At 36.3% G+C, this 14,306-nt stretch overlaps 1 protein-coding gene across 1 annotated transcript; it reads right to left on the bottom strand.

The window, feature by feature from the left end:
* Nucleotides 1–2,952: 2,952 nt before the first annotated feature.
* Nucleotides 2,953–14,168, bottom strand: LOC128207827 (2-oxoisovalerate dehydrogenase subunit alpha, mitochondrial-like). The gene is made up of 9 exons (XM_052910979.1): nt 14,038–14,168; nt 13,070–13,258; nt 12,558–12,753; nt 9,386–9,547; nt 8,591–8,735; nt 7,551–7,612; nt 6,860–7,001; nt 6,066–6,237; nt 2,953–4,611 (listed from the first exon to the last, which is right to left on the bottom strand). Exons 1-9 carry the CDS (start codon nt 14,128–14,130, stop codon nt 4,432–4,434), a joined length of 1,341 nt encoding a protein of 446 aa, XP_052766939.1. The 5' UTR covers nt 14,131–14,168; the 3' UTR covers nt 2,953–4,431.
* Nucleotides 14,169–14,306: the final 138 nt, after the last annotated feature.

The raw sequence follows: 14,306 nt of genomic DNA, 5'->3' as shown, positions 1-14,306 counted from the left end.
GTCAATTAGTACAAAAACCTTGTGAACACAATAGAGGTCACAATTTTAGCATTATCTCAATGCAACTTGGTCAGAATGATCATCTCTATAAAATCTAGGTCAAGTTCGATATTGGGTCATCCGCGGTCAATAACTAGGTCACTAGGTCAATTAGTACAAAAACCTTGTGAACACAATAGAGGTCACAATTTTAGGCTAATCTTAATGCAACTTGGTCAGAATGATCATCTCTATAAAATCTGGGTCAAGTTCGATATTGGGTCATACGCAGTCAATAACTAGGTCACTAGGTCAATTATTAGAAAAACCTCGTGAACAAAATAGAGGTCACAATTTTAGCCTTATCTTAATGAAACTTGGTCAGAATGATCATCTTAACATAAGCTAGGTCAAGTTCCATATTGGGTCAACCCAGGTCAAAAACTAGGTCACTAGGTCAATTAGTAGAAAAACCTTGTGAACACAATAGAGGTCACAATTTTAGCCTAATCTTAATGCAACTTGGTCAGAATGGTCATCTCTATAAAATGTAGGTCAAGTTCGATATTGGGTCATCCGCGGTCAATAACTAGGTCACTAGGTCAATTAGTATAAAAACCTTGTGAACACAATAGAGGTCACAACTTAAGCCTAATCTAAATGTAACTTGGTCAGAATGATCATCTCTATAAAATCTAGGTCAAGTTCGATATTGGGTCATTTACCGTCAATAACTAGGTCAATAGGTCAATTAGTAGAAAAACCTTGTGAACACAATAGAGGTCACAATTTTAGCCTAATGTTAATGCAACTTGGTCAGAATGATCATCTCTATAAAATCTGGGTCATGTTCCACATTGGGTCATCCGCGGTCAATAACTAGGTCACTAGGTCAGATAGTAAAAAAACCTTGTGAACACAATAGAGGTCACAATTTTAGCCTAATCTTAATGAAACTTGGTCAGAATGATCATCTTAACATAAGCTAGGTCAAGTTCCATATTGGGTCAACCCAGGTCAAAAACTAGGTCACTAGGTAAATTAGTAGAAAAACCTTGTGAACACAATAGAGGTCACAATTTTAGGCTTATCTCAATTCAACTTGGTCAGAATGATCATCTCGTGAACAATATAGGTCAAGTTCGATATTGGGTCATTCGCGGTCAATAACTAGGTCACTAGGTCAATTAGTAGAAAAACCTTGTGAACACAACAGAGGTCACAACTTAAGCCTAATCTTAATGTTACTTGGTCAGAATGATCATCTCTATAAAATCTAGGTCAAGTTCGATATTGGGTCAATTACCGTCAATAACTAGGTCACTAGGTCAATTAGTAGAAAAACCTTGTGAACACAATAGAGGTCACAATTTTAGCCTAATGTTAATGCAACTTGGTCAGAATGATCATCTCTATAAAATCTGGGTCATGTTCGATATTGGGTCATCCGCGGTCAATAACTAGGTCACTAGGTCAGATATTAGAAAAACCTTATGAACACAATAGAGGTCGCAATTTTAGCCTAATCTTAATGCAACTTGGTCAGAATGATCATTTCTATAACATCTAGGTCAAGTTCGACATTGGTCCATCCGCGGTCAATAACTAGGTCACTAGGTCAATTATTAAAAAAACCTTGTGAACACAATAGAGATCACAATTTTAGCCTAATCTTAATGAAACTTGGACAGAATGATCATCTTAACATATGCTAGGTCAGGTTCGATATCTCCTTAACCCCTTGGCCAATCATGATGAAACTTGGCAGGGATGTTCCTTGCATGAAGCTCTACCAAAGTTGTTCAAAGACATGGATTCCATGCGAAACTCTGGTTGCCATGGTAACCGATAAGAAAAATTAAAAAAAAATTCTCCTCCAAAACCACAAGGCCTAGAGCTTTGATATTTGATATGTAGCATCACCTAATGGACCTCTACCAAGATTGTTCAAATTATGCCCCTGGGGTCAAAAATGACCCCGCCCCGGGTCACGTGGTTTACATAGACTTAGATATGGAAAACTTAACAAATCTTCTCCAAAACTAGAAGTCCTAGGGCTTTGATATTTGGCATGTATAATTACTTTATGGACATCTACCAAGATTGTTCTAATTATGCCTCTGGAGTGATAAGAGGCCCTGCCCGGGGGTCGCAAGTTTTACATAGGCTTATTTAGTGAAAACTTAAAATCTTGTCTAAAACCACAAGGCCTAGGCATTTGATATATGGTATGTAGCTTTACCTTGTGGTTCTCTACCGAGATTATTCAAATTATGCCCCTGAAGTGATAAGAGGCCCCACCTAGGGGGTCACAAGTTTTACATAGGCTTATATAAGGAAAGTGTTTAAAAATCTTCTTGTCTGAAAATGCAAGGCCTACGCATTCAATATTTGGTATGTATCATAACCAAGTGGTCCTCTACCAAGATTGTTCAATTTATGCCCCTGGGGAGAAGAGGCCCTATCCTGGGGGGAGTCACAAGTTTTGCATAGGCTTATATAGAACAAAAAACTTCTTGTCTAAACCAACAAGACATTGGCATTTTATATGTGGCATAACCTAGTGGCCCGCTACCAAGATTGTTCAATTTGTGCACCTGTGGTGAAAAGAGGCCTCACCCTGGGTGTCACAAGTTTTACATAGGCTTATATAGGAATTTTTTTTAAAATTTTCTTGTCTGAAGCCACAAGGACTAGGTCTTAAATATTTGGTTTGAAGCATTGCCTACTGATAGGGTCATGTGGGGTAAAAAACTAGGTCAGTGGGACAAATAAAAGAGTGGCCTCTAGGGGCCATACTTTTCATTGGATCTTTATGATAATAGGTCAGAATGTTCACTTTATTTAGCAAATCTACAGGTGAGCGATACAGGGCCATCATGGCCCTCTTGTTTTAAATTAGTACAACACTGGTATTTAAGAATTTAGAAATTAAAAAAAGCAATATATTACTACCTAAAACAAACTCCAAGCACTGTTTCACAATTTTTATTTCATGATGAGATTCGTTAACAATAAATTATTACAATATCTGGCCACATGATAATATTTTACTGAGGTCTATTACATTTAAACTTGCAACTGAAGCCAGGATGGCGCTTTCAAATTAGACTTAAGTAGCAAAAAAAAAATGACCAGGAATCTACCCAAATACAATTTTTTTTTCTGGGTTATGCTTTAAACTGAATAAATCATGACAACTTTGTTAAGGTATTGGCATTTTTAGTAAGTCTCGAAGTATCTTTATAAAAAACTTTCTTTGGTTATGCAATCTACAATAACAGTACTGTCGCATAAAAGTGCAAGCTACTTGACAATTTTTTTTTGCACTTTTTATTAGGGATGCAAACGTATGGCAAAATTGATATTCGAATATTCGGTAATTCTTTCGATCGAATATTCGAATACCAAAATGAACCTTTAAGAATTGTAATAAACTATTATTCACTAACGCAATAGCCGGGGCCCTGTTACCCTTCTGTGTCGTATTCGGTACACGTCCGGACCCTTATTGTTCCACAAATTAGCCTCTGATTTTCCCCATTTTCAAAATATTTCCCAAGAAAAAGCGATATATCTTTATCAAAAACCCCGAATTATACCAATTCCTCTGCGTTCATTTTTGTAAACAATGCAAAAAAAAGATCAGGTAATTGCGTATTTTCCCGGATTTGCATCCTCGTTCTGGGATTGATGTTTACGAAATATATTTATAGAAAACGACACCATGGCAAAACGTCGATTTTGACTGATGTATTGTACAACAATACAGGACATATGTCCTTAAACGTTAAACCATACAGTTACTATTTTGTACGCAAGAGCGTTATATCGAAAACATGGAAAACATTTTAAAGCACATAACTAACACATGTCTTTCATATCATCAAGGCGATTTTAGCAATATCGCCAAGCTTGATTAGCAGTGAAGACAACACATTGGTATAAAGGCCGATCTCTTAAACCCTAATTGGCATGGCCATTTAAATGTACCCAAAATAATTGGAATGTGTTTGATGTCACTTGTTTAACAGCCAGTAAATGCAAAATTATGGGGACTGTTTATAGTTCCCGGCGATATATCCAATGTGACGCGTGTGTAGTGTCATCAAGTTCACACCTCTGGCATTAGGGGTCCATCGTTGTAAAAACAAGACAGACGAAGATGACAGTTGTAGGCAAAAAGTTAATAATTTATTAATTCAACAAAAACATCGAATATTCGAATACCTATTTTGACATTCGAATACCAAATGTTCGATCGCATATTCGAATATTCGAATATTCGTTTGCATCCCTACTTTTTATAACTGTTATAGAGTGCAACCTCCTGGGTGCACGTACAACCTCTCAGGTAAACACACTTTAACAATCCACTACTAGCATCAGATCCCAGTCATAAAAACTATTCATATAAGTAAAACACGACACAAAATCACACTTTGTTTAACCTCAATCGGTCATCTTCTCGTACTTGTCCAGTGGGTACTTGTCCTTATATTTCATCACATGTTCTTTCATCTGCTGTTGTTGTTTGAGAATGTGGGGCTCCATGTCCTTGTAAACGTCCGTAAACAACAGCATTGGGTTTGGCTTTTTCTTGGCTTCTGCTCGTTCAAAAGCCTTCATCACCTATAAGATAAAATCATATTGTTACATCAATGTACAATTATTATCAATGATTTAAAACACCAGATAAAAAATGAAACAAGCAGAAAGGAAACTACAACTGGTTATTTCTTTGCTTGGTCAAACATAGCCTTAAATTTTATTGATTGCTTGGTCAAAGTAAGCCTATACTTTTTTTTTTAATGGTCAAAGTTAGCCTAAAAATTTATTGGCTGCGTGTCTAATGCACCTGTCAGATATGCTTAAACCATTTTTTTTTTAAATTGATTTAATATATCTTCAATTAACACGTTTTACCTATATTTATAAGTATCTACATTTGATTGTTTATAAGCAAATATATCAGGTCCAATGTCCTGACTACAATCCATTTTTCCTGAGCAATTTTCAATCTAGGAGGCGATGTTTCACCTTTCTGTGTGTTCAAAATAATTCGTAGATAATATATACCGAACACATGTATGCTGGGTGGTGAAAAAATCGGACTCGAGAGCATGTGCAGAAGCCGTTAACTGGCTTGCTGATTTACTGGCCATGCAGCATGCCAAAGGGTCAGATTTTTCGATCAGCCCACATACATGTGAATGATTCTTTATCTGACAATTGTTGATATTCCACCAAATTGCGCATGCAAAGTTTATTGACGCCAACGTCATGATGCACATTTCAATTTTGTATTAATAATTCTGTTGATGTACATCGTTCTGACTCTGCTCGTCTAAATTGTTAAATTTTTAATTTAGTATTATTATCCATTAAAATATTTTTCTGAAATGGAGGGTAGATGCACGAGAGTCATCTTACCTGAGGTTGGTACTACAGAAATTTCAAGGCCCTGCTTAAAACTCATAAAGGCATGTCCATAATGCGAGAAGAATGTTTCCATAAATCAATTTCACTAGGTCAATGGGCATAAATCGCTGAATATTAAAGCCAGAGTTATGGGCCTTGCCATACATGTGCATACGCTATTTTGTCTCTAGCAACATGTGTTCCAAGTTTTATATTTAAAACTTAGAACAGTTTTAGAGTTACTGGTAATACCCAGGTTAAAATATTGCACAACAACACCATCACAGAGGATATCAAGACTATGACAACACTTAGATTTTTTTTTAGAAAACTGATGAGCTAAAAAGGATGTATATGAATACTTCTACAAACTTAGGGCATTAAGTCAGAGGGACAAGCTAAGGGCTATTCCAGTAAAACATATAGCCCACGGGGGGGGAGGCAATTATTTAAATAGTATATGGGTGGGTGTCTTTTATCGCTAATTTGTACCCCAAAAGGTTGACTTTGCTACTGTAAAGGGGTGGTATATTATAATAGTGCCTCCCCCCCCCCCCCCCCCCGGGTTTATATGTTAAAATGGAATAGCACTAACTTGCATGGACAGTTTTAGTGGTAGAAATACATATGTTCAAGAAATATGGTGTAATCATTTATAGGAATACCCTTATTCTGGATTCATTTTTCCATGCCAGTTCGGCATCATCGTCCCACCACCCCTTGTTGACCATGTACTGACGCAGACGAGCAATGGGCGTGTCCTGTTTGTCCCAGTATGAAACCTCATCTACGGACCGGTACGCTGAACTGTCATCTGAGGTACTATGGTGTCCAACTCTACAATGGTGTAAGTGAGGCAAATATTTGTATGAACTCATTTAAAGCGGCACCATAATTTTTTTTCAAACTTTAATGCATTATTGTTATTATTTCTGTAAATGTTAATGTAGTGATATAAGCATTTCTAACTAAGGTACCAGGTGTTTCAAACTTGCCTTAACCCCAATTAAATCCGTTTCTTAATGCAGCAGACATTTTGGGCCACTAGCACATTGTTGTATGTAAAAAAAACACAATTCCTAGAACAATAGAGCCCCTTAACCACAAATAAACCTGTTCCTTAAAGTATTGTACGTTAAAAAGACATAATTCCCAGTACAGAAGAGCTTCTAAACCACAAATAAACCTGCATATTATGGCTCATATAAGGACAGGCTTGTTCCTTCACACAGACATCTGGAGCCGTCCACAAAGCGTTTTATGTGGCAAACACGCTACTACCAGCAAACAATAGAGTTACTAAACCCAAACTATACCTGTACGTCATAGCCTATATAAGGACAGGCTTCTGTTCCTTCACACAAACATCTTATGCCGCCCGCACAGCGTTGTATGTGGCAATCACGCTACTACCAGAATATTCCAGCAAACAATAAGAGTTACTAAGCCCCTACAATACCTGTAAGTCATAGCTTCTATAAGGACAGGCTTCTGTTCCTTCACACAGACATCTCGAGCCGCCCGCACAGCGTTGTATGTGGCAAACACATCATTACCATCGACTCTTATAGTCCTCATTCCATAACCTGAGCCCCGGGAAGCTGGAGAAAATATCCATCAAATATCAAATACTGTAGCAAATAATTAAAATAATTCTAATATTGGCACTGAAATTTTCAGGAAAGTTTTCAGAAACAAGATGGTCAAATTTTATATGAAAATCTTTCCTTGCTATTATGTTTTTCTCATGCTGAGAGCTTAATGACAAAAATTTGTTCACAATAATTTCCGTGTTGAAATTAATGTTATTTTTAATCTAGAGCAATGTTATCATTTACACTTCGGCCTAGAAAATAAAAATGTTTGGTTAGGGTAACATCCTTTTCAAAAATAGGAAGGGTAGGCTTGTTTGTTTTTTTTTATTGTTTTTTTTTTATATTAGGTCATTTTTTATCCTAGCGGAATGGTGTTAAAGTTATCTTTGTACAAGTAATTTAAGGTTTTAAACTAGCTATTTTTTTTAGTTTTTCATTTTTTTTTTTTCAAACTGACTTTAAAAACGGTAGGGTCGGCGCCTATTCCGTAGGTAGGGTGGGGTTACCCTAACCAAATGTATTTTTTTTATTAGGCCTTATGCTTATTTTACCCACCAATGCCATCGCCTTTATACTGTTCTGAGGATGGCGTTGATATTGCAAAGTGATTATTCCGGCTGAAAAAAAAAAAAATACTGAATGTAAAACATGCTCAAAATATGAAATCACATAGTAAAAAGCAAACATAAAAAGCAAACATATTTATTATGGTTATGTACCTTAGATTCATAATGTACCCACAACTCAAGCTATTGAAATTATACACAAGAGTGAGTGTATTATATCAATCACAAGGACAGTGAGTGATGGAATTATTTTGTACCATGTTGTCAAGGTCGATGTTCAATAACTAGAGTGTGGTATAAGTGAATAGTGTTGCAATTTATCCGCATGACAGTTATTGAACGGTAAAGCTCAGCCTATTTGTGTCTGTTTAGATATTTGAGTTAAATTAAAGACGAAACCTAGAAAACACCCTCTAACATGGTACAAACCTTTATATTCATTGCTTTAACAATAAGTCTGCAAATATCAAATGCATTTTTCTCAATTTTGAATCTTTTCATAACATTTATATTGTTTTTGTCGAGCTACTGGCATACATGCCATATCCCCCGGAGGGGGAAAAAATCCCCCGGAATTTCGGTCCATCCCCCGGTCTCCCGGCGGGAGATGCAAATCCCCCGGAATTTCCAAAAAAAATGATTTTTTTAAATTTTTTTTAGTAACTGCCAGACTGCACCTGTGCCCATATTCCCTATTTGCGCTAAGTAAGAATATCGGACTCCTGTCTATTCAAAGCTCATGACACCAAAGTGTAAATGTAAACTTTTTTGTAAAACTGTTATTACCAAAGCATTGATGGTAAATATTGTGTATAAGTTTGAAATGACATCTTTAATTATACTGTAAACGTCTTTTTTAATAGTGAAAATGATGATTTAATTTATTTTTTCTTACATGTGACTCTAGAATCCAGATGTCTGCTAAATTACTTTGTCATCTTATTTTGGATAAACAATCTAAAAACAGCTATGCAGTACTGTATCATACAGTAACTAACACTGTTATTAGAGGAATTATATCGCATTTACCAGAAGAATATGATAGGACACTCTAGAGTTGCGGCAAAGTTGAATGCTGCATGGGCGTCACCCTCAGATGCTGCTCCCTCACCGAAGTAACATATCACACAGGCATCCTTGCCCGAACGCTTGATGGCATATGCTGAGCCAGCAGCTGTTGAAGACAGATTAATATACAGTCAATAAATGTGTTACCTTAGACTAAAAAGGCCCGAAGAAAATTAGGTAAAAGAAGTACAATTATGGTAAATGACATACAATTAACTAATTAAGCTTGTAAGCACTTAAAGCAATTAAATTGTATTCAAACTGTACACATTTTTTAAAATTTATTACATTACAAACATTGACATGTTGCCCAACCACTCTGTTTATGAAATGAAGGATATACTGGCCAGATGGTAACCCTGGACAAACAAACACATGTTGACTTGGATTCAATATATTCTTGTGTTAAATGAATGTGTGATCGTGTTCTAATTAAGCATCATAGTGTTTAATATTTCCTCTCATTTAACAAAAGAGAAAAGTCATACATATACCACCTTTTCACTTGAAAAAAGTGTAAAACATATCACCCACAGGGGGAAGGCAATTATTTAAAAAGTATTTAGGTGGGTGTCTTTTTTCGCTTCCCAAAAAGGGTAAATTTGCTTCTGTAAGGGTGGTATATAAAAGTGCCTTCCACCAGGGGGTTATATGTTTAAATGCAATAGCCCTTAACTAGTTACTTGACTCTCAGTTTAAATACACTTGCGCATCCAAGCCATTACTAAAATTCAAAGATTAAAACAACAAACATACCTTGGGGCATTTGTGTGGCAAGGGTTGATGAGATTGTGACAAAGTTGAGGTCCTTAGAGCCATAATGAACAGGCATCTGTCGTCCCAGTCCCATATCCCCTGAGTTGCCGTAACACTGGTCCATGAACTGGTCCAAAGTGAACCCTCTCCACATAAGCACACCTGATATATAGTTAAAAATTGATACAAAATGTAAGTTTCAGAACAATTTATTTTGTAAAAAGATATATTATAGATTCTTATTAATTAGTTGTTTTATCAGCATTTATGGCCTGCAAGTTGATAAATGCTGGTAAACAAACCAACCATACTGTATTTCATTCTAGGCCTTGTCAAAAAATATGTTTGTTTTTGGCTACAGCGTATACAAAATATTGGGAAGTAGGTAGTGATCTTTTATCCATGGCAAACAGTACCTGCGAATTATACTTATTTTTCTCGTTTCAGGTCAAACATTCATATTTGGATTATAGACTGAAATTTTCTTGAACTCTATTTGATTACAATATTTTATACAAACATCCAATGAAAATGAATATTGCATCACATGATTGCCATGCATGTTTACTCATCGAAAAATCATGTTTATTACTTGTCGGCGAATGTTTTGATCAGAATTGACACAATTAATGACACAATTAATAAGATAATTAAATAATTACGAAGTTAGTTATTAAATACCGACAAAAACACCGGTTATAATGAGTTCACAGTTTGCATTGTCATTCGAAGGCGTGAAACGAGTAATGATTTTTATTCACTTCAATATTATTTTTCAAAGTGCATGGATTTATATTTCTACGAACAGATATTTACAATGCATTGTTCTTGATATTTTTTTATCTTTGATTATGGCTGAAAATAAGTCTAATCGAAAGTGTTTGACTCTAAAAGAACATGTCGAGTGTATAAAGTTATTAGAAAACGGCCATAGTGCAAGAAGTATTGCCAAGGAATTTAAGTGAGGAAGGACTCAAATCAATTCTTACTTAAGCGTAAGCGTGAAATTGTTGAGGAATATGAAGGCAATGGAAACGCAAACGCAAAAAGACAAAGAAAATCACAGGAAATGAGGAACTGAATAAACTCGTGTATGCATGGTTTATGGACGCTTGTGCTTGTCTTGTAACTGTTTCGGGGCCATTAATTCAGACCAAAGCCAAAAAGTATGCTGAGGAGATAGGTCTTACTGAATTTAAGGCTAGCAATGGGTGACTGGAGTCATTTCTTTCTAGACACAACATTAATGATGTTAATATAGTATGATGATGATGATGATGATGATGATGATGATGATGATGATGATTGATGATGATGATGATGATGATGATGATGATGATGATGATGATGATGATGATGATGATGATGATGATGATGGTGATGATGATGATGATTTGTTGATGATCATGATGATGATGATGATGATGATGATGATGATGATGATGATGATGATAATGATGATGATGATGATGATGATGATGGAACAGGATGAGGATTCTGAAATAATATTTCAAAACATTTAATATGTTTGTCTTTAGGAGAAAAGCTGAAGCCAGTCGTTTTTGGCAAGGCACGTAAGCCCCGATGCTTTGGGTCGATCTCTGTGGACAAACTGCCAGTCAAATACTACAGCAACAAGACCGCAGTGATGCAAAGCTGGTGCTTCGAAGACTGGTTAAAATCGCTTGACCGGAAAATGAGGGCTGGGAACAAACACATCCTTCTCTTTGTGGACAACGCACCCGTTCACCCTAACATCACTCTGAGAAACGTGAAGCTGCTATTTTTTCCAAAGAACTGCACCTCAGTTTTGCAGCTGATGGACGCTGGCATTATTCAGACATTAAAATTAAAGTACAGAAAGAGACAACTTGCTCATGTGCTGAGTGAGATGGACAGAAACAGCTCACAGACTGGTCCAGAAATCCTAAGGGTTTTAAACATTTTACAGGCCATGTATTGGATCAACTCATCATGGAATGAAGTTAAGGCGGAAAGCATCATGAAGTGTTTCCGGAAGTGTGGATTCGGGAACAATATCAGCTAGTACAAGTAACCATGAGGAAAGTAACCAGGACAGAGATGATATTGACGAGTATGATATACCACTCACTGTGTTGAGATTGTCGCGCGATCTGTTCAGTCAGGACTTTAACACCTTAGCTGACATTGACAGTAATGTGCAAACCTGCAACAACTCCATGACAGACTGGGGCCGCCCTGCTTCAGGGAATCTTTCTGAGATGATGAACTCTGGTAAGACTTCCAGCAACTTTGATGATGAAGTGGAAGAAGAGTGTGTAAGATCGGAAAAAGTGGATTCACTAAGTGAAGTGAGTGATTGTTTGGACGCAATAAGAGCTTTTGCTCTACAACGATCACAGAGTGACATGCTTGACGTGATAATGTCTGCTCAGGATTTGTTAATGGACTTTAAATTAGAGACTGGAGTTAAACAAACAAAAATGACGGACTACTTTAAAAAGTGAACTAATAAATGTGTATGTACATGTAGTTGTGTAAATGTGTAGACTGATCTATGGTGTGTTTTGCTTAAGCTATGCATCAACATTTATCTAATATACTGACTACTTTAAAAAGTGAACTCAAAAAAGTGTATGAACATGTAGTTGTGTAAATGTGTAGACTGATATGTGGTGTGTTTTGTTTATGCCTTGTATCAACATTTATCTAATGTATTTTATTTATAAATTTGAAATAAAGTTATTTTATCTAAACAAATGTATTTGTATTCAACCTTCTTCAATAAATTCAACCTTCTTCAATAATATAGATACAGATGTTAGTGATTGTGGTGTGAGGTGGTGGTTAAGATACATACTCTGAATAAAGCTAAAGTGGGGGAAATGTCAAACCTGGATTAAGTGGCCACCTGTCATAAGCAGCCACTTTGATAATTTCCCAAGGGTGGCCACTTAATACAGGTTTGACTGTATATTTAAAAAAAACACCATTCAGTTGGTAACCAAAAAGAAACCAGTCTTTTTAGGCTTCAGTTTTTAATTCAGAGACTTACTCTGTGAACGAGAAATCAAGAGTTGGTCTATGAAACTGAGAGTTGTGAAACATGCATGTACATTTAGTCTGTAAGAGAAAACATTCATCACAGAACATTTGTATTTACTTATTTCTATAGCAAAAGCCAACCCACCTGCCTCCCTGTACTGTCCATACACCCAGTCCTGAGGCTTAAGGGCAGCTGCGGAGCCAATGTGGGTGCCCTCCTCTCCGAAGTTGGTCATGTAGAAAGAGATACGACCCTGCCGCTGGGACTCGTATAAGATCTTGTCCATGGTGTTGAGGGCAGTCATATCATGGTACATCTTTGTTACAGTGTCCTTGTCCAACTGTAGAGATTTTGTAAGAGGAAGGTGGAAATTTTTTGGGGATTTAATTACTTAACAGTATATTATTTCAAACTAATATTCTGTGGCATGGATATGTTTTTGTGGAGGCACAGACTTATTAACCAGCTTATAGTTCTGTGGTGAAGTAACCTTATTCATGCAAGAAAAGTTATTTTTAGTTACATTCGAAGTCAGTAGAGATGTGATGAAAGTTTTAATCATTCCAATGCTTTAATCATGTTTACTGTCTGCTCATAAATTTATTCCATAAAACTCTCAAGTTTATTCCATAAAATCTGAAACTTAAAATACTTACATTTGGATCTTCATTCCCACCCTCATGCTGCACGATCTTGCCTTTCCTGTCCATGACCCGGTACACAGGAATTCCTGGTTCTTTGTCAGGGTCGAGCAACTCAAGCTGGTGAACAAACTTGAGCTGCTTAGAGCCTGGGTACTCAGGCTTTTCTTCATGGTTGTCACCGGTCTGTGCAGTCTTCTGCACCTGTTCAATGTTTAAAATAAAGATTTTCACAAATTCCTGGATTTTATGACTCTGTTTTAGCCTTTTTTTATGCTTTTATTCTTGACAGGCTTTACAGTGCCATGGGTAACTACACTGCAATATGAAAACATACATAACAGTAGTAAAACTGAATGTTGAAGATAATTTCCAATATTTTCGAAATCAGGCGTGTATGAAGTGAAAATTCAAGGCTGGCGAAATTCACAATATCGATTTGTCTTAGAATCCCTGGGAGCATTATATCCAGAGTATCTTTTTTTATACCGTTCACAAAAATTACACAATTCAACAAAACAAAACAAGTCAATTGGAAGTGGTACTGTACTACTGTTGTTTTTTTAAATGCAGTTTTCTTAAAAAAATCTTCAAACCCAAGATCAGCAGGCTTTGCCTTTTTCTTTCTTTGAAAAATACAACAATACATTGACAACTTTAGGTACTACAGTCTAACCTGTTGGCTCAATCTCCCAGGGACTGGCTAAATCCCACAAACCTTAGAAAATTCGAGCCAAGCAGAATGCTCCTTCAGTATAAAGAAATCGGTCAATTACATCCAGTTCGAGCGAACGAGGAATTCGAGCCAAGCGAGTTCGAGCCAACGGGCTGTGACTGTATGCTTTAATATGTATTCGATATTGTCCTTGAGTTTTTGACACATAGGACTTGTCAATGGAAACAGAACTCCAGACCAAAGTTCGACATTGTCTGTGATTGACATGACTTAGATGTATGCACTTTCAATTAAAAGTAAAACATACTAATGATTGATGCAGTCTCCTGCAGTGTTGCACTCTTCCGTTAGCTACAGTTTGCAAGTTTTTCGACAGCAAAAGTAAATGTCTTCTCATCATTTTGTTGTTTGACTGACGCGCTTGATTAAGGAAATTAAAATTTCTGGTTGCAAAATATTTTTGTCAAGTTTTTTTCAGTTCATAGAGCCCAGATTATTTTAGCAAAATAATAAAGGTAATATATCGAAAGTGATTATTTGTTACATTGATTTTAAATCTGAAAAAACTAATATTCG

This window comes from Mya arenaria, chromosome 11 (assembly GCF_026914265.1).
Source record: "Mya arenaria isolate MELC-2E11 chromosome 11, ASM2691426v1".
Lineage (NCBI taxonomy): Eukaryota > Metazoa > Mollusca > Bivalvia > Myida > Myidae > Mya > Mya arenaria.
This window is presented reverse-complemented; position numbering and strand designations above follow the sequence as displayed.